This window comes from Salvia splendens, chromosome 11 (assembly GCF_004379255.2).
Source record: "Salvia splendens isolate huo1 chromosome 11, SspV2, whole genome shotgun sequence".
Lineage (NCBI taxonomy): Eukaryota > Viridiplantae > Streptophyta > Magnoliopsida > Lamiales > Lamiaceae > Salvia > Salvia splendens.
This window is the reverse complement of record NC_056042.1, coordinates 32,399,582-32,418,398: the sequence shown is the minus strand read 5'-3', so window position 1 is coordinate 32,418,398 and position 18,817 is coordinate 32,399,582. Positions and strand designations below refer to the sequence as shown.

General features: G+C 43.1%; 2 protein-coding genes across 2 annotated transcripts; both read right to left on the bottom strand.

Annotated features, from left to right (window-relative positions):
• Nucleotides 1–6,211: 6,211 nt before the first annotated feature.
• On the bottom strand, nucleotides 6,212–9,172 carry LOC121755747 (serine carboxypeptidase-like 18). The gene is made up of 14 exons (XM_042151117.1): nucleotides 8,929–9,172; nucleotides 8,699–8,844; nucleotides 8,526–8,602; nucleotides 8,328–8,450; nucleotides 8,123–8,225; nucleotides 7,985–8,022; nucleotides 7,801–7,902; nucleotides 7,569–7,655; nucleotides 7,322–7,477; nucleotides 7,176–7,247; nucleotides 6,976–7,094; nucleotides 6,773–6,886; nucleotides 6,636–6,696; nucleotides 6,212–6,544 (listed from the first exon to the last, which is right to left on the bottom strand). The coding sequence occupies exons 1-14, from the start codon at nucleotides 9,060–9,062 to the stop codon at nucleotides 6,509–6,511; spliced, it is 1,368 nt and encodes a 455-aa protein (XP_042007051.1). The 5' UTR covers nucleotides 9,063–9,172; the 3' UTR covers nucleotides 6,212–6,508.
• Nucleotides 9,173–13,024: 3,852 nt separating this feature from the next.
• LOC121755746 (serine carboxypeptidase-like 7) lies at nucleotides 13,025–15,850 on the bottom strand. Its single transcript, XM_042151115.1, has 14 exons — nucleotides 15,679–15,850; nucleotides 15,444–15,589; nucleotides 15,206–15,282; nucleotides 15,006–15,128; nucleotides 14,785–14,887; nucleotides 14,669–14,706; nucleotides 14,469–14,570; nucleotides 14,292–14,378; nucleotides 14,052–14,204; nucleotides 13,905–13,976; nucleotides 13,706–13,824; nucleotides 13,503–13,616; nucleotides 13,366–13,426; nucleotides 13,025–13,260 (listed from the first exon to the last, which is right to left on the bottom strand). Exons 1-14 carry the CDS (start codon nucleotides 15,822–15,824, stop codon nucleotides 13,177–13,179), a joined length of 1,425 nt encoding a protein of 474 aa, XP_042007049.1. The 5' UTR covers nucleotides 15,825–15,850; the 3' UTR covers nucleotides 13,025–13,176.
• Nucleotides 15,851–18,817: the final 2,967 nt, after the last annotated feature.

Below are 18,817 nucleotides of genomic sequence, written 5' to 3'. Positions count from 1 at the left end.
CTCCATTGGTGGATCATGATCACTCACATCCTGAGCTGGTTGAGGATTAAGTACTCCACCTTCTTCTTGATTTTCTGTAATATCAGCATCCTCATCTGTATCTGTTCCACCAGATCCTTCACCAAACTCAAAGTTCTGCATACTAGAGCTGCTGCCACCATCAGAGGCTCTTCCATTTTTCTTGAATGGCATTTCTTCTTCATTGAATATTACATCTCTGCTCACTATAACATTCTGACCTTCTCCATCCAAGTTCCACAATCTGTATCCCTTCACACCATCTTGGTATCCTAACATTGCACATTTCTTGGCTCTTGGTTCTAATTTATTCTGCCTTATATGTGCATAAGCTGCACATCCAAAAATCTTCAATGCAGAATAATCTCCCAAGCTCCCATACCATCTCTGATCTGGGGTCTCATCAGAGATTGCTGAAGAAGGACACTTATTGATGAGGGCGGCTGCAGTAGAAACGGCCTCTGCCCAAAACTTCTTTGGCATTCCAGAATAAAATAGCATACATCTCACTTTCTCTAGCAATGTCCTATTCATTCTCTCTGCCAACCCGTTTTGTTGGGGGTTTCTTGGCACTGTCCTATGTCTCCTTATTCCCTTCTCCTTACAGAAGCTATCAAATTCAGTAGACAGAAACTCCATGCCATTATCAGTCCTAAGATATTTCAGCACTGACCCTTTCTCATTCTCATATCTAGCATGCCATTCTCTAAACTTCTCAAATGCTTGGGACTTCTCTTTCAGGATATATATCCATACTTTTCTTGAATAATCATCTATGATGGAGATGAAATACTTACCTCCACCTATGGATTCAGTTGGAGATGGCCCCCAAAGGTCACTGTGGGCATACACAAAGGGTGCGGTTGAAGTGTGCTTCCCACCAGTGAATGGCAGCTTCTTCGCCTTTCCAAGAATGCAAGATTCACACTTACTCAGTTTCTCTGATGTACCTAACTTCATCACACCACGTTTGGCCAGCTGCCTGATGCCCTTTTCACCCACATGTCCCAGCCTAGCATGCCAAATATTAAGATTCTCTGACTGAGCAACATTCACTGCATCAACCACTGTCTCTCCCAGCAAGTAGTACAAGCTATTCTTTCTTTGGGCCTCCATAATGATTCTGGAACCCTTTGTTACTCTGAGAATCCCATTACTGGAATCAAACTTGTACCCCTTTGATTCTAACAATCCAAGAGAGATCAAGTTTCTCTTGATCTGTGGTATAAACCTGACCTCTGTGAGAGTCTTGACACTTCCACCCTTCATTCTGAGCTTGATCTCCCCAATGCCCTTGACATCACACGTCTGATCATTCCCCAGCATCACTGATCCTCTCCATGCTGACAATTCTTGAAACCAGGATTTGTGAGAGCATATATGGAAGGAGCAGCCCGAGTCCATAATCCAGCACTCTTCAATCTTTGCTCCTGAGTGTATATTCAAGGCCTCGTTGGCCTCCACCTCTTGAGCTAGATCAGCAGTCTCCAGGTTGCCAGCCATCTCTTGCCCTTGCTTCCTTCTCCAAGCATTGCAAGATTTCTTTAAATGGCCCGGTTTCTTGCAATAATAGCAGCTCCTGGTCTCCTTCTCTCCCTCAGCCCTCTCCTTCTTTGGTTTCTTTTTCTTGAAGCCTTTCTTGTTCTGACTTTTCTTCAGATACAAACTTTCAGCTACTGGATCATTTTTCCTTGAAGAAGTTGGATGATCAATCCTCTGTGATTCTTTCAATTTTAGGGCAGAATGAATCTCCTCATAGGTAACCTTGGACTCTCTTCCAAGTAGCACCGCATCCTTGAAATGTTCGAAACTTTTAGGAAGGGAATTCAGCAACATCAAGGCTTTGTCCTCATCCTTGATTACCTCATCGATGTTTTCAAGATCATCAATACACTTTCCGAACTCCTCAAGCTGCTCAGCAATGCTTCTTCCATCCGAGAACTTGAAGGCAAGAAGTTTCTGCTTCAAATGCAATCGATTTGCAAGGGACTTGGTCATATATAATGACTCAAGTTTTGTCCACACCCCTGCGGCTGTCTCCTCCTTGGAAACCTCTCTAAGCACCCTATCTGTCAAGTTTAAGATCAGGGTGCTATAGGCCTTGTATTGCATGTCTTGAAGCCTCCCTTTCTCCTTCTCGTCGGCCTCCGGATTCTCTTTAGGATCACTATTTCCCTTCAAGACATCCCATAGGCCTTGCTGCATCAAGATGGCCTTCATCTTCAGCCTCCACAGCCCAAAATCGTTTCTGCCGGTGAACTTCTCCACCTCGAACCTGGCCGTGGACATTTCTCGAACAAACGGTGGGCAATCGCCAAGATCGGCTCAGACAACAGAGCTCCCGGACTTCAACTCGCCCAGAAAACCAATCAAGAAAACGTTTCAACGTTTCCCACAGACGGCGCCACTTGTTGGGTCGTGATACCGCCGATCTCACACACGCACGAACGAGGAAATAAAGCACGCAAACGATATAACGTGGTTCGGTGATAATCCACCTACGTCCACGGAGAAGATGACCGGAATCTTATTGACGAACTCTTTACAATTACAACGAACTCACACTCACACTCTACCGCTCACAACTGCTTGCTATCTTGAGATTTAATCTCTCTGAGTGTGTGTATATGGTGTAATTCTGCTCTCTCACTACTGAGCTCTATCGAGCTATTTATACAAGATGCAATCAAGAAATAAAATCCAACTAACTCTATTTCCCAAAGTTAGTTATAACCGCTGCTCGGCTAAAACCGAACTGCCATTCTTGGTTATCAACCGAACTGCATTTCTCGGCTATCAACCGAACTGCCTTTCTCGGCTATCAACCGAACTGCCTTTCTCGGCTAGCTCAAAGCCGAGCTTTATTTCTTGATCTCTTCTCGGAGCTGCCGAGGCTCCACCACTCGATCACAACCGGACTCAAAGCCGAGCTTCATTTCCGAGCTCAGAAGCCGAGCTCCAGTAGTTTGCATGGACACACTTTCACATGGATGAATTGAATTGAATTGAATTGATGAAACATACATACCCAGTATGAAGTTTGAAGGGAAGTTTGCCGGGAAAACCAGGCAGAGTTTGAATTAGAGAATGCGACTGAACCGCTAGCCAGAATGCGACGGTCACCGCCGCGAGCAGGTGGAAACACATTACAATAATTGAATCACAAAACACAATATGAAAATACTCGAGTTAGTCGGTAGGGGTGCATTCAAAGGTCTCAACATCAAAGGCCTCAACATCAAAGGCCAGCACGGTGGAAAAAAAGAAAGAAAAAAAAAAAAAAAAAAAAACATCAAAGGCCAGCGGACCTACAAAAGTTTAGCATTCAATGACCACCGACGCTATTAAATGGATGCAGCTACTACTAAAATAATTGATCCCCAGTAGGCCAGCTCTTAAAAGCATCCACGATGGCGGCGAGCGGACCGGCTAGCCGATTCCCGGCGATGGCCGGTCCGCTCGCCGAACCATTGCAGCAGGCGAGAGCTAAATCGGCGAGAAAAACGGCGAGCGCACGCCGATTCCCGGGTGCTGGCCGATGCGCTCGCCGATCGGCTGGCCGCCATTGCAGGCTCCCGATCGTCCAACCGATTTTTTATTTTTTTATTTAATTTTTGAAACACTATATATACACGATTTGCACGTCATTTTCATTCGCACCACTTTTTTTAACGAGTTTTCTCTCTATCTTAATTTCTCTACAAGATCAACAATGCGAAATGAGTAACGCGAGTGGTAGTAGTGGTGGTAGTGGTAGGGATACAGAGGAGTACGAACGGCAAATGAACGAAGAGTTGGAGGCCTATACGTCCCATGAGATAAACCGGCTGATACAAAGGGCCTTGCAGCCAGCGGTACCTCGACCTCGACCCGTTGTCCACCGCCGAGCAGTGATTGAGCGGGATCACATAGCTGCACATCAGCGGCTATATGAAGACTACTTCGCATCGGAGCCGCGGTTTAACGCCAACCTTTTCAGGCGGCGTTTTAGGATGAGCAGGACCTGTTTATGCGTATTGTTGACGCTTTGGAGCGTCGATATATGTGTTTCCGCTTCAGGCACAATGCGGCTGGCAGACCCGGCCACACCTATTCAAAAGTGCACTGCGGCAATCAGGCAGTTGGCCTACGGAGGCGCGGCAGACATGTGGGACGAGCACCTCCACATCGGTGAGACGACTGCCCTTAAATGTATGAAGTATTTCTGTCAGGGCGGTTGAAATATTTCGTGAACAGTACCTTCGAAGCCTTACCCCCGAAGACTGCCAGGAGCTGATCCAGATGCACGGGGAGAAGCATGGGTTCCCGGGTATGTTAGGCAGCATAGATTGTATGCATTGGGAGTGGAAGAACTGCCCCGCTGCCTGAAAAGGGTTATACACGACCGACTACAAGGGAAAGAATCCCACGATGATCCTCGAGGTCGTAGCTGATTACCGGCTGTGGATTTGGCATGCATATTTTGGGGTAGCCGGTCATGCATATCCTCGAGCAGTGCCACGGCGTCGGTCCGACCATCAGTTTTATCGCCAACGGGAACCAGCTTGATATGAGCTACTACTTGGCGGATGAGATATACCCTAGGTGGCCCGTCTTTGTGAAGACGGTCAGATGCGCATCAGATGAGAGGAAGGCCTACTCTGCGGAACGGCAGGAGTCGTCGCGCAAGGACGTGGAGAGCGCATTTGGTGTGCTCCAGTCTCGATGGGCGGCAATTAGGGGTCCAACGCGTTTGTGGCACGTCGACTGCATTGCTGATATAATGTACGCTTGTATTATCATGCACAATATGATTGTCGAAGATGAAGGTGTACAACTGACTAGTTGGGCCAACGACGATAATGAAGCCGGTCCAAGCCACGGCGTGGCCGCCCCCAACGTACGAAGTGGGGTACCTCACGATGAAGCTGCCGCCTCCAAGCACATGCCGACATGCACCAAGTGGAAGCTCATATTCGACTCCAAAATGATTTAATTGAAGAGTTGTAGGAGCGGAGGACTGCACGACGTTAGTTTTTTTTAAATTATGTAATTTTTTTTAATGTACCTTTTTTAATTTAAATAAAATTATTGCATTTTCCTGTATCAATGTCGTTAGCTGAATTCCGTATTTTGTGTGATTGTTATTTTTATAATTTTGTTTATTGTGGCTAGCGTATTGCTTGTCTAGTTGCTTGTCCTGATGATGTGGCAGGAGGAGTGTTTAGTCCTGATGATGTGGCAGGAGGAGTTTGTGGCTAGGTTATGGCTGGGCTATTGCCATTGTGGATGCTCTTAAAGGCCCCTATTGCTAGCGTTGACAAAATGGGTAGCAGGTAATGGGTAATTCCCATATCGACCCGATACCCGATGATAATGAGAAACGGGGCGGGATCGGGTAGTGTATTTTAGAGTTTCGCGGGTAGCCGTTAGTCCCGACGTCTTTTAATACTTTATAGAATATAAGAGTTCTTTTAAGACATCAAGAGAGAGATTAGAAATCGCCTAATTTTGAATAGTTCAATAGTGGGAATTTTTGCATGAAGAATTGAAGATTGAAGAGCAGATTAAAAAAAAGAAAAAATCTGAAATCGCATTGCAGCAAGTCACCAACAATCCCAAAATTCATCCACTTGTATAAATTGCAATAGTAGTTGACTTACATAGTTGCATTGATGCAACAAGTATTAACGAAAACTTAAAGCATAAATATAAAATTAGTTTATTAACTCAACTTTTGGTTCGAAGCACTTTCTGCATGATTAAAGTTAGAAGCACCGGTTTCGGGTCGGGTACCCGTAATGTCGGGTACGGGAAACCCAACACGGATATCGGGTAATCCCGTTATGTTGCGGGGCGAGTATTGAGACAACAAATTTAGCTGAAATTGGGTACGGGTATCTGACTTGTCGGGTGCGGATACCCGCGGGTAACTCGTTTCACCACCCCTACCTATTGCGGAGAGGGGGCCTATCTCCACTCACCTCAACGCTCCCCATGGGCCTTGATATAGGGCACTATTGCGGGCGCCAGAGAGCCGATTTTCAATTTTTTTTTTAAAAAATATAATTTATTAAAATGCATCACAAGATAAAAAAAAATGAATCACAAGATGAAAAATGCATCAAAGGCCGGTGGAATAAAATCAGTTGAATTGAAATTCTCAATTAGCGTAAAAAATCAACTGCAGTCATCACGAAACATTTGTTAATTATTGTTCCAATGATGATCGTTGGATTGATGGCTTGCAATATTGCATAGCTGAACTAAATAATTGAGGAAATAGTACAATATGTTGTTTTTTGCAATGAAGGGGAATGATTCGACTAACGAAATGGAGTACAAGTTTAGTAACATACACAAACACAAACACAAACATACAGAAACAGGCATAGGAAATTCCAAGTGCTTTAATCCAAGCAAGAATGGAAAATTATTAGGAAAATGAAGATGGGAGAGATTTTAGAGTGGGAAGAGAGATAACCATCTTCTTAACATTTCCAAACACTCTCTAGGCTTGTATTCTGGTGCTGTGTGCCCAGGCCCCCTGCATATATGCATTCCATCCATACAAATAATTCTAATATGTTCTTTCATTTCAAATTAAATACTATACAAATATTGCATCTTTATCTTGCCTTGACTGTAGCAAACATGAGGTAAGCCTCCTTCATCTTACTCTTGTATAGCTCTGTGTATCTGCAAATCACATAACACATGCTTGAGCAATGAGATTTTTGCTTCAATCATCAGTTGTTACAGCAGAAAAATTCACCCTGCAACTTGACCATCAACGGTCCACGCCCTCCACTCATCATACACGGACAAATTCAGTTGGCGTATCCATTTCAATGTGGCCATGTAAGGTACACTCAAGTCATGATCACCGCTGAAACAAAGAGGTGTATGAATGGTTTCACTAACCTTGTCAAAAAATATAAGCTAGTATTACGACTATGGAATCAGATTTGTGTTCACCTATACACCAAGGCTTGGAAGCCTCTATCACTCAGATTTTGATGATATTCGACAACGCTTTCTGTGTCTTTTTCGTATATCATGCTCCAGTTACATCTCTTCCAATAAGGTACCATACCCTGATTGATTGATTTTCAAGCAAATCAACATCTTAATAATGTGTTATACTCAAATTTAAAGAGTTGGGTCATGTTTTGTACCTCTCTGATGTGCAGAGCTTCTCTTACAGTTTCATCGTTAGCCCACACGTAGGAGGTCACATAATTGTCATCCTGCAAAAGAAGAGAACTTTGAGTTAGGTCGATGATTACATGAGGGCAATGTGACATGCAGAGTAGAGGAATACACGGCATGTTTGTTCATTTCGGCTGGAGAGGGATAGGAAGTCGACTGGATCATCTAATAGAGACGGTAGGAACCTTGTAGAACCACTTTGTTTTGGTTTTGAGTATTCTTCGCACGTTGGCTCCAGGATCTGAGCACCATAGATAAGCTCGGTGCACTGCACTTGATTAAAAGGCGAAGCAATCAACGTCGTCTAAAACATCAAAATCAATCGGCACATGCAAAGAAATATCATTAGTGATGCATACCTGATTGATGCTATAAAGAGCAGATAGACATTCGATATTATTTGGATCTGGATTCACATACACTCCGTTGCAGTTGATTCTTGCTCGCTGAAGTCATTATTCAAGACACGAAATGAAAACATCTTTGAGCAGAAACTTCAGTAATATAAATAATCATGCTCCAAAACTACACTTGAGATATACTCCGAATCTATAGCACTAGATTAAATTTGCTAATAAACAACGAAAACACCTCAAATTGTTTGTCGGAAATGAGTGCCATTCTGTGAGCATAAGGTATCCTTTCATTAATATCCTCGTTTTCATCCGTCACTGCATTTCCAACAATGTAGCCCTGTCCCCATTCAACAAATATAGTTTTATCTTCTTAGGCCTAGAAACCAATGATAAGAAAACAAATCAACGACTCCCATTACTTTGAGAGACATTATTGGCTCTCTTCCCGCTTCATTGCCTGCAAGTTTTCGACTTGAACGAATGAGGAAACGACAAAAGAAGGTTATAAACAAAGCATAAGCATAAGCATATTTAAGTATTGAGATGCAACAAACTACCTTTAGCTATTTCAAGAGCAAGCATGGGAGCAATCTTGCCACCATAAGAGTCACCAGTAACATAGAGACGATTCTTGATAAACTCGGGATGAGCTAACAACCACTGCATTTATGACAGTGAAACCAACAAAAGAGGGTAAACTTCATCATCGCCAACAACAACAACAACAACAACCAAAAAAAAAACATGTCAAGCAAGAGCAACCTTGCGTAGAAATGTGTAATTATGTTGGGTTGAAATAGTGTCGGAGGAAGAGTAGCTTGTTGTAGTGTTGGAATATGAGAATCCAGTTCCAACAGGGTAATCTAGGAATATAATGCTGGCAACCTAACACCATCACCATCACCTCCATCATGATGTGATGTGGATGAATTCAAGAATCAATTAGTTAATGTATCAAACCTTAGTCCAAGAATATGGGTTCAATACAAGAGAAGGTAAGCTTCCATCAAAGTTCTCAAAATCAAAGGCCAGTGGACCTACAATTCAACATTAAATATTCTAATTAACACCAAATCCAACACAAAACTACATTTCTCTGTGTGTTTGTGTGTGTGAGAGAGAGAAGAAGAGACCGATTTCATAAACGAGGCCGGAAAAGGCAGAGCAACCGGGGCCGCCAGTGAGCCAGAGCAGCAAAGGGTCTCGATTTGGGTAGTTTTGGGACTCGATGAAGTAGTAAAAGAGCTGAACTTCATCATTCTCCCCAACACCAATATATCTGAATCCCACAAAACAACATCAATTCTTTCCAATTAAACAGACAAAACAGAGTGCAGTGAAGTGAAGTGAGAAATGGAGAGACCCTGTTTCGAGTTTGAAAGGCAGAGCTCCGTCGTAGCCGGGAAGGGTATCCACAATTGTTTGTGAAGCAGCAGAGTTGAATCCAACAAAAAGTAAAACAAGAAAATGCAAGAATGGCTTCATGGCAAGCGACATTGCATTCCTAATTTAGTTCCAACGTGTCTAATTAGAATGGCTCAACTAAAATAGTGTCGGCTGCTGTTCAAAACACCATTCATATTATACTCCTCGTTCTTTGGAGTATTTTTGATAAAATATCTCCCTACAATTAATAAGTTAGTTTCATCTATCTATTATTGAGGGCAGGGTGTAAATACATAGAAAATATTGCTGACGTACCACGTGGCAGCCACGTGACATGGTTTGTTTGTCCCACTAATAAGAGCATCTCCAATGGTTTTAGGCTAGTCACAAACTCCTTCTGCCACATCATCAGGACTAAAACTCCTCCTGTCATATCATCAGGACAAGCAACTGGACAAACAATAGCCTAGCCGTAGGCTAGCCACAATAAACAAATTATAAAAAATAAATAATTAACAATCACACAAAATACAGAATTAAATATACGACACAGATACGAGAAAATTCAATAATAATATTTAAATTTTAAAAAAGTACATTAATTAAAAAAAATTTACATTAATTAAAAAAAAGAAAACCCTCTTCCACACACGAGCCCCCGCCTCCGCCTCACTCATCGTGGTCGTCGCCGTCGCTGTCTTCGCCGCCGTTGTCACCGCTATCCGGGACCCCCAAATCTGCGGCATCTGAGCCCGCGTCTGAGCCCCCCAACTGTGACGAGGCGGCATCCAAATCGACCCGCATACTCTCGAGCATTGAGTGAAGAAACCTCTTCTCCACGGGGTTAGTTGCCGCCCTCCATTCAGCTAAGATCTTGTGCATCTGAGCCCTCATTTTGTTGACGCGCGAAGAATGTGAGTTCGGTTGGCGACGTGCCAACAGGGGGGATGCCCACTGGACCTCCTGGGACCCCTGGGCGACCCCCTCGCTGCCCGTTGCGCCCGCCTTTGACCAACCGGGCGAGTGCGGCGAGTAAACGATGGAGGGGACGAAAACTCCTGAATATCCTCGGGGAGGTCGTGGGAACCGCCGCTGCTACCGCTGTAATCACCGACATAGTTCAGTCGCTGCTTCTTTGGCCAGCCAGCATCGACACCTGTCTGAAACTTCTCGGAGTCCATCAGCACCTCATAGCAGTTCCAGTATGTGAACTCCTTATAAAGCCCGGGCACGAGGAAGGCTTTCCCCGCTATCCTCTTGCAGTCCTCGTCAGTTTGGCCACTGGTCTGCATGCGAAGGGCGTTGGTGTACATGGCCGAAAATCGGGAGACCGCAGCCCTGATTCGGTCCCACCCCTTACGGCACTCCTCACAGCTGTGTGGCCTCATCTCCGGGCAAAATGCCTTGTAGGCTGCTGATATTTTAGCCCACAAGTTGACGATTCTCTGATTGTTCGAATGGAGAGGATCATCGCAAACACTCACCCAAGCCTTGGGCAGCGCGACCTTCTCCGCATCCGTCCACTTCCTCCATCCCGGGCTGTCGTCATCAGCCGGCTGCGATGACTCGCCGACCACCCTTTTGCCCTTCCCCTTGCCCTTCTTCTTCTTTGGTGTGCCCGACCCCGCCCTACTCTCCCCGTTTGAACGAGAGTGTCCGCATTCTCGAGATCTATCCCCAACTCCTCTAAGGAAAAAGTGTCACACCCAGTGAACTGCGTCTCCGATGGGGTCGATGTGTGCGAAGAAGCAGTCAAAAAATCAAAACTGAGGCGATTGACATTGTCCCCCCTCCCCCCCGGCGTCCCCTGCATCCCGGGTTGCATCCCCGGCTGACACCCCGACATCATCTGCATCCCGGGTTGCATCCCCGGTACCCCCTGCCCGCCCTGCATCCCCTGCCATCCCGGCATACCACCCCCGACTGCCATCCCGGACATCATCTGCTGCCAAGGGTACATGTTGTAGTACCCGACCATCTGACCCTATCCACCTCCCACGTGTACCGTGGGAGTTTGAGACCCGCTCGTCACTGGAGTATACTCGTTGTTGTTCTCCATTTCACGTTGTTGCTCTTTGACAAAAATTAAGATGGAGAGAAAACTCGTTAAAACAAGTGGTGCGAATGAAAATGACGTGCAAAACACGTATATATAGTGTTTCGAAAAAAAAAATTGAGCGGCCGATCGGGCTAGCCGATCGGCGAGCGGATCGGCCAGCGCCCGAGAACCGGTGTCCGCTCGCTGATTTTTTCGCCGATTTGGCGCTAGCCGACTCCAATAGTTCGGCGAGCGGACCGGCCAGTGCCGGGAATAGCCTAGCCGGTCCGCTAGCCGCCATTGGAGATGCTCTAATTCTTTAACAAATACTCCTTCCGTACCTGAAATTTTGTCACATTTTTTTCATTTTCGTTTGTCCCACAAAATTTGTCACATTTTACTTTTTACCATTTTTCGTAATTTACCCCACATTCCACTAACTTATTCCCAATCACATTCTATTTTAAAATTAATACTTTAAAAGTAGGACACACATCCTACACCACTGAATATTTTCTCGCGTAAATGAGTCTACAAGCTATTTTTACAACACTATTCGCAACATTTGCTATTGTGAAGCAGGATAATTACACCATATATATAAAATGTTTCACCAATGAAATATTTCAAACTGATACAAAAGTTTTAAGCTGACATAATCATACAAAAAAGTGAAAAAGTCGCGTTAGTATTTTAAACAAATACATTCTCAATTACCGTAAAGTAAAGTAATCCAATAAAATCAGTTGAATTGAATTTCTAAAATTACCGTAAAAAATCAACCACGTAACCCTAGTTAATTCTTCAGATGGATATATAATGTTTCAACATGTCCAGCTTCTAGCTTGTTTATTTTGCTGGTATTTTGGTTTCTTTATGATTCTGCTCATTTCCTCTTCTTCCTTTTGTGCCCTCGGTTTCGAATTACATGTAGTATATTTTTATGGAATCATATCATAAATTAGGATAATTTGGTTTCAGCAATTTTTTTTAGAGTATTTATAGTTAGCGAAGTGATTGCCCATGCATTACATATTGAATTTTTTTTATGTAGATAAGCCTACCAATCCGCCATTAATACATTTTTACGGTTTGATGAAAGTAATCAATATTATTATTTCTCCATTCGTTGAAGAATACATGTCTCGCGTAAATGGGTGAAAAACGTTTGCATTTTTTCCGGCTCGATTTGTTTCTTGCAGTCATCGCCGGCTTGGCCCTATAAATCCTTTCTGTTGTGGGTTTTGATGTATTGTAATCTAGAATTAATTGAACATTAGATGCTAAATTAGGTGAGTTGAGTCGTCGTAGCCTCGAGCCCCGACAGGGTGAGAAAAGGATAGAAAGTTTAGTAGTTCCATGAACAAAACAGTGTAAATAGTGTTTAAATTAGATGATCCATCATTTCTAATTTAGATGGAGTAGTATTTAAAATCAGGTAGGAACAAAAGGAATAAGAAGCGGAAGCAGTTAATTTAATCCAAATAAACTACTAGTCTGTATATAAATGAAATATTGAAATTAAAGAAACTCTTCTTCTTCTATATAAATAAGATGTCTATTTTCTATATTTGTAAATGATCTCTTCTCTTTCCTCATTAAAAATTCAACTTCCTTTTTCTCTCTACTCATTCTATCTAACAACTCCTCTTAAAATCTTATGTTACTCAAGAATGTAGACATAATGACCCATCCTCCACTATAAACTCTACTTAATTATGCTTTCTAATTTTGAAAATTCATCTCTCTCTAATTTAATGAGACTCATTCTCCACTAACAATATTTTAATTATTTTTTCTTTTCATCTTTCTCTTATTTTACCAATTGTGCGTAAAACTCATGTTCAACCAAGAATGCATACTCTTGTGGGACTAAGAGAATAATACTCATATTTATTTGAACACAACAAGTCCACAACCATTGGTCGAGGAAGGTGTGTTGCAACATGCTGCAATAGTGCAGCACCCACGTCGACGCTATGGGTTTTTTTTCCGTGAGCATAAGCACTACGTTGTCAATGCCCATAAGGTCATCTAAAAGAATTTAGAAACATGATACACAAAAAAGTGGTGGTAATGGGTACAAAGATAAAAACCAAAACATACACAAACATTTATAGAAAATCCCAAGTGCTTTAATCCAAGCAAGAATGGGAAATTATTACACAAATGAAGATGAGAGAGATTTTAGAGTGGAAAGAGAGATAACCATCTTCTTAACATTTCCAAACACTCTCTAGGCTTGTATTCTGGTGCTGTATGCCCTGCCCCCTGCATATATGCATTGCAACCACAAAAAAATTGTTACTAATAATTTACTTCATTTCAAATTAAATACTAGTATTATAAAAAAAATTGCATCTTTTTTTAACTTGCCTTGACTGTAGCAAACATGAGGTAAGCTTCCTTGATCTTACTCTTATATAGCTCTGTGAATCTGCAAATCACAAAAGACATGGTTGAGCAATGGGATTTTTGCTTCAATCATGAGTGGTTACAGCAGAAATATTCACCCTGCAACTTGACCATCAACGTTCCACGCCCTCCACTCATCATACACGGACAAATTCAGTTGGCGTATCCATTTCAATGTGGCCATGTAAGGTATATCCATGTCGTGATCGCCACTGTAACAAGGAGGTGCTGTATAGCTTCACTATCAATGTCGAAAAATATACGCAAGTATTAAGATTGTGGGATCAAATTTTGAGGTCACCTATACACCAAGGCTTGGAGGCCTCTATCACTCAGATTTTGATGATACTCGACAACACTTTCTATGTCGTATTCGTAGCTCAAGCTCTTGTTACATCTCGTCCAATCAGGCACTGTCCCCTGATTGATTGATTAATTTTTAAGCACAACATCATCTTAACATTGTGTTATAGTCAAATTCAAAAAGTTGGTTTATGTACCTCTCTGATGTGCAGAGCATCTCTCACAGTTTCGTCATTAGCCCACACGTAGGAGGTCGCATATCTCATATTCTGCAATACATGACATCTTTGGGTTAAGGTCGAAGAAGACATGGGGACAATGTGATAGGCAGAGTGGAGTAATACGCGGCATGTTAGTTTATTTCCGCTGGAGAGGGAGAGGAAGTCAATTGGATCGTCTACTTGAGACGGTTGGAACTTTCTAGAACCACTTGGTTTTGGTGATAGGAATTTGCATTTTGGCTCTAGAATATGAGCTCCGTTGACAAGCTTGGTGCACTGCACTTGATTAAAAGGCCATCACCATTGTCTAAAACATCAAAACCAATTGACATTTGCAAGGAGAATGTGTTTAATGATGTATACCTGATTGATGCTGTAAAGAGCATATGAACATTCAATATTATTTGGATCTGGATTCTCATACTCTCCGTTGCAGCTGATTCTTGCTTGCTGAAATCATTATTCAAGATATGGAAGATCAAGCAAAGGACAAAAAGACTATAACACTAGTTTAAATAAGCAAATAGACAACGAAAGTACCTCAAATTGTTTGTCTGAAATGAGTGCCACTCTGTGAGCATAAGGTATCTTTTCATTCATATCCTGAGCTTCATATGTCAGTGGATTTCCAATAATATAGCCCTGTTCCCATTCCATAAAATACCTATTTTCTTAGCCATACATACCAATGACAAGAAAACAAATAAAGAAGGAAATAAGATATCAAGAACTCCCATTACTTTGAGAGACATTATTGGCTCTAGTCCAGCTTCATTGCCTGCAAATTTTCAACTTAAATATTGAGAAAGGAAATAAGCAAAGTTTAACCAAATTAATGTGAGATGCAACTAATTACCTTTAGCCATTTCAAGAGCAACCATAGGAACAATCTTGCCACCATAAGAGTCTCCGGAAACGTAGAGACGATTCTTGATAAACTCAGGATGAGCTAACAACCACTGTATTTATGACAGTGAAACCAGCAAATGAAGGTAAGCTTCCATCAACAACAAAGATGCAAAAAAGCAGCTAAAACAAAGGATGGTGATAGCTAAGTTGAGGGCATTGAAGAGCAACCTTGCGTAGAAATGTGTAGTTATGTAGAGTTGAATTAGTGTCGGAGACCGGGAAGGTTCTTGCATTGTTGGAATATGAGAACCCTGTTCCAGCAGGGTAATCTAGGAATATAATGTTGGCAACCTAACATCATCATAATCACCATCATATAAAATGGATGAAATCAAGAGATAACTAATGTAGCAATAATGGTAAGAAACCTTAGTCCATGAATATGGGTTCAATAGGAAAGAAGGAAAGCCTCCATCAAAATTTTCAACATCAAAGGCAAGTGGACCTACAAATTAGCATTAAAAATATTTTAATAAGAACCAAAATCCAACTGCCCCATCAACGAATCCTACTTTATTGCTGCCACCTCTAAAATTCCATCACAAAACGACATCTCCGTGTGTTTTTGTTTGTGTGTGTGTGTGAGAGAAGAAGAAGAGAAGAGACCGATTTCATAAACGAGGCCGGAGAAGGCAGAGCAACCGGGGCCGCCGTTGAGCCAGAGGAGCAGAGGGTCTCTAGCTGGGTCGTTTTCGGACTCGATGAAGTAGTAAAAGAGCTGAACTTCATCATCCTCTCCTACACCAATATATCTGAATCCCATAAAACAACATCAATTCTTTCCAATTAAACACAGAAAAACAGAGAAAACAGAGTGTGATGAATTGAGAAATGGAGAGACCCTGTTTCGAGTTTGAAAGGCAGAGCTCCGTCGTAGCCGGGGAGGTTTTCGACGATTGATTGTGAAGCAGCAGACTTGAATCCGACAAGAAAAGCAACAAACAAATGCAACAGCAATGGATTCATGTCTCTCCACCTCATGGTCATGAAATTTCAACGTGTCTTAATTTCAAACATCGGCTGCTGCTTAAAAAGATCACGTGATATTATCCTAATCAAAGGGCTAAACTGTCAAAACACCAATTATCGACTATTCAACATATTCCCTTTTTGTCGTCTTCCAGTGTTCTTTCCACTTTATAGTCTAAATGTAACTTTTATTTTTTATCTGTTCAAGAAAATAAAATTCTCTTTAAGAGCATCCATAATAGGGCGGACGTCCCGACTAACCAGCACTAGGACATCCAAAAAACACCTCATATACCACGTCACTAGGATATCTCATTGCACTGCCACATCACTAGAACATCTCCCACTGCACAATAGCGGACAAGCACTAGGACATCCCGGCGGACAAGCACAATAATAGAAATTCACAAATACGCAATTACGGATACGGACGGAGAAAGTGCAATAATAATTTTATTAAATAAAAAAATTAAAATAGTACAATGCAAAAAAAAACAATTTAAACAAAGTACATGTTATTATGCCTTGAATTTGTATAGTTTGTCGCTAGCCGAACGGGGGCATCACTGATATGATATGTTTATGTTTTAGGCCTTCATTTTCGACGATCATTGTGCATGATATGAAATGTAAATGAAATGAAGTGCAACGAGCCAGATATATAGAGTTGAAATTAAAAAAATCAAAAAGTGCTCTCGTCTGACAATAGCGGACTGACGAGACGCGAACGAGCGAGAAATCCGACGGACGAGAGGTTGTCCATCTGGCTCGTCCGTTCACCGGTCGCCGATCGCAATAGTGGACGAGCGCGACGGACAAGCGGCTCACCGATCGCTCGTCCGCCGGCTCGTCCACTATTGTGGATGCTCTAATAAAATGAGACTCATTTTTACCTGCGCACTTTTCTTTATAATGTCTCTTATTTGGTCAAAATTAAAAGTCAAAATCATTTCAAAAGTTTTATTGCTGATTTGATTGGCTGCTTTATTTAACAAAAGGAATCTTTGAGTAGCATATTAGGGCACCCGCAACGCGTTACGCGGGTGTCCCACGTTCCGTCACGGGGGTAGGACGGAACGTGAAGCATTGCGGCGCCCCATCTCGTCCCCAGCCCGTCCCGCGTCCCGTCACGGCGTGACGAGTGACAAGCCATCTCGCCACGCGCCGAGGCGACGTGGCGCGCCCAGGAGCCATGCGTGACGCCCACTCGCCGGCCCGCGAGTGAGCATCGTCACGCTGACGCAATAAATCTTTTTTTTAAAAAAATTCGAATTTAAAAAAAAATTTGTAAACGGTAATATTACAGTTTAATTAGCCGTTTTTTTATTTTTTTATTTTTATTTTTTTTACTCTATAACTACTCCTAATTATCCTCATTTCACACACAACTACACATCTTCTCTCCCCAAATCATCTTCATTTCCTCTCCAATTTTCATCTAACATCTCATCACAAAATGTCCGGCGACTAGGGGAGTATGTACAACACATTGGGTGGTTCCGGTTCGTCGACGCCGGGCAACCAGGGTTCGTCGACGCCGGGGGGGTACCAACCACCCAATTTTGACGTGGATGCATACGCCCGTCCCTCTGCCCCGCGGTATTCGTAGGAATTATCCCAGATTCAGGAGGATTATCCCGTTGAACCCACTCCGGGAAGAGGCCGAGGCGGTGGAGGAGGCCGAGGCGGTGGAAGCTCCAGGGCAGAGACGGAGGCGGGCGAGGAGGAGGATCTAGGCCGGCATCCGTACAGCAGCAAAGAAACGATGGCGGTGTACAACGCCTGGATCCGTGTTTCATACGATCCCATCGTCGGAAATCAACAAAGCCGGAAGTGTTTCTGGGAAAAGGTCTCCGAGGCCTACCACCAGATTAAGCAAAAGGGGTCCCGCTGCCGCACATATAAGATGCTTCGCGCTCACTTTGACCGAGTTGACAGAGAGGTCAAAAGATTCTGCGACATCTACACGAACGAAACGGCTCAGTACCAAAGCGGATCCACGGGCGCCGACATTCTGAGGTCGGCTTTGCCCGTCTACCACGACGACACCGGCAAACAATTCAAATTTGTTGATGTTTGGCAGGTCGTCAAGGATGAGGAAAGGTGGGTCGGCGGTGTCCGCTCCAGCTCGGGCTCAACCTCCAAGCGCACGAAGCACACGACGAGTAGCCAATACTCGTCTGGTGACGCCGGTGAGGGCAGCGGCGCACAAGAGGGTGCCTCGCAGGAGGTTGAGGGCACGGCCGACGATGCCGGGGGATCCTCCCATGGGCGCCGTCGGCCGCAAGGGACCAAGGCGGCGAAGGCGGCTAGAGCGAGGAAGGGCCGAGGCGAATCAAGCCAGGCTGGCTCGGGCTTGGGCTCAGGGGGAGGCTCGAACCCCCTTATGGCCATGTACATGACCGCCACAATGGCGGACACTTCCCGCTTTACGCTCGCCCAGTACCAAGCCTAGTGGAACGGAATTGTCTTTATGGCAGCCCAACTTGGCCTTCTGCCTCCTACCGGCTTTAGTGCACCTCCACCGCATTCGGGGGATGATTCGCCGGCGAAGTAGTTTTTTTATTTTCTATAAAATTATATTTTAAATTATGCCACGTTTATTTTTTTAGGATTTTAATTTGTTTGTTTTTTTAATTTTTTAACTTTTAAGTTGTATTTTTATTTTATGTTGTAATTTTATTTTATTGTTAATGAAGTGTGTTTTTTATTAATTGAATTTATTGGAAAAAAAAATAAAAAAAACGAAATTGAATGAATAGTAATATAAGGGACGGTTAAGGGAGGGTTGCAGGTTCCGTCCCTTAGTTAAGAGATGGAGTAAAAAAGTACAGTGGGGCCAGCAAATAGTGTTTTAAGGGACGGTATAGTGACAACGTTATGGATGACCTTATGTGTACGTCTTTAACTATGGACAAAAGGTCCACAATCATTCTTTCTCACCCATGGCAATTTTTGGGATGACATTTGCTACCAAATACAAACCCATTTAAAAGTTGAGCTAGTCTTCG

Bases quoted from the DNA above. Each gene is read 5' to 3' on its own strand.
- LOC121755747 (XM_042151117.1), bottom strand. From the start codon at position 9,062: ATGTCGCTTGCCATGAAGCCATTCTTGCATTTTCTTGTTTTACTTTTT. The intron at 8,023-8,122 runs GTAGTTTGTTGC...GAAAACTTGCAG, and splicing joins TGCTCTTGAAATAGCTAAAG to GCAATGAAGCGGGAAGAGAG. The intron at 6,887-6,975 runs GTGAACACAAAT...TCTTTGTTTCAG, and splicing joins TTCCAAGCCTTGGTGTATAG to CGGTGATCATGACTTGAGTG.
- LOC121755746 (XM_042151115.1), bottom strand. From the start codon at position 15,824: ATGACCATGAGGTGGAGAGACATGAATCCATTGCTGTTGCATTTGTTT. The intron at 14,707-14,784 runs GTAATTAGTTGC...GAAAATTTGCAG, and splicing joins TGCTCTTGAAATGGCTAAAG to GCAATGAAGCTGGACTAGAG. The intron at 13,427-13,502 runs GTGAATATTTCT...TGTGATTTGCAG, and splicing joins GTTGATGGTCAAGTTGCAGG to ATTCACAGAGCTATATAAGA.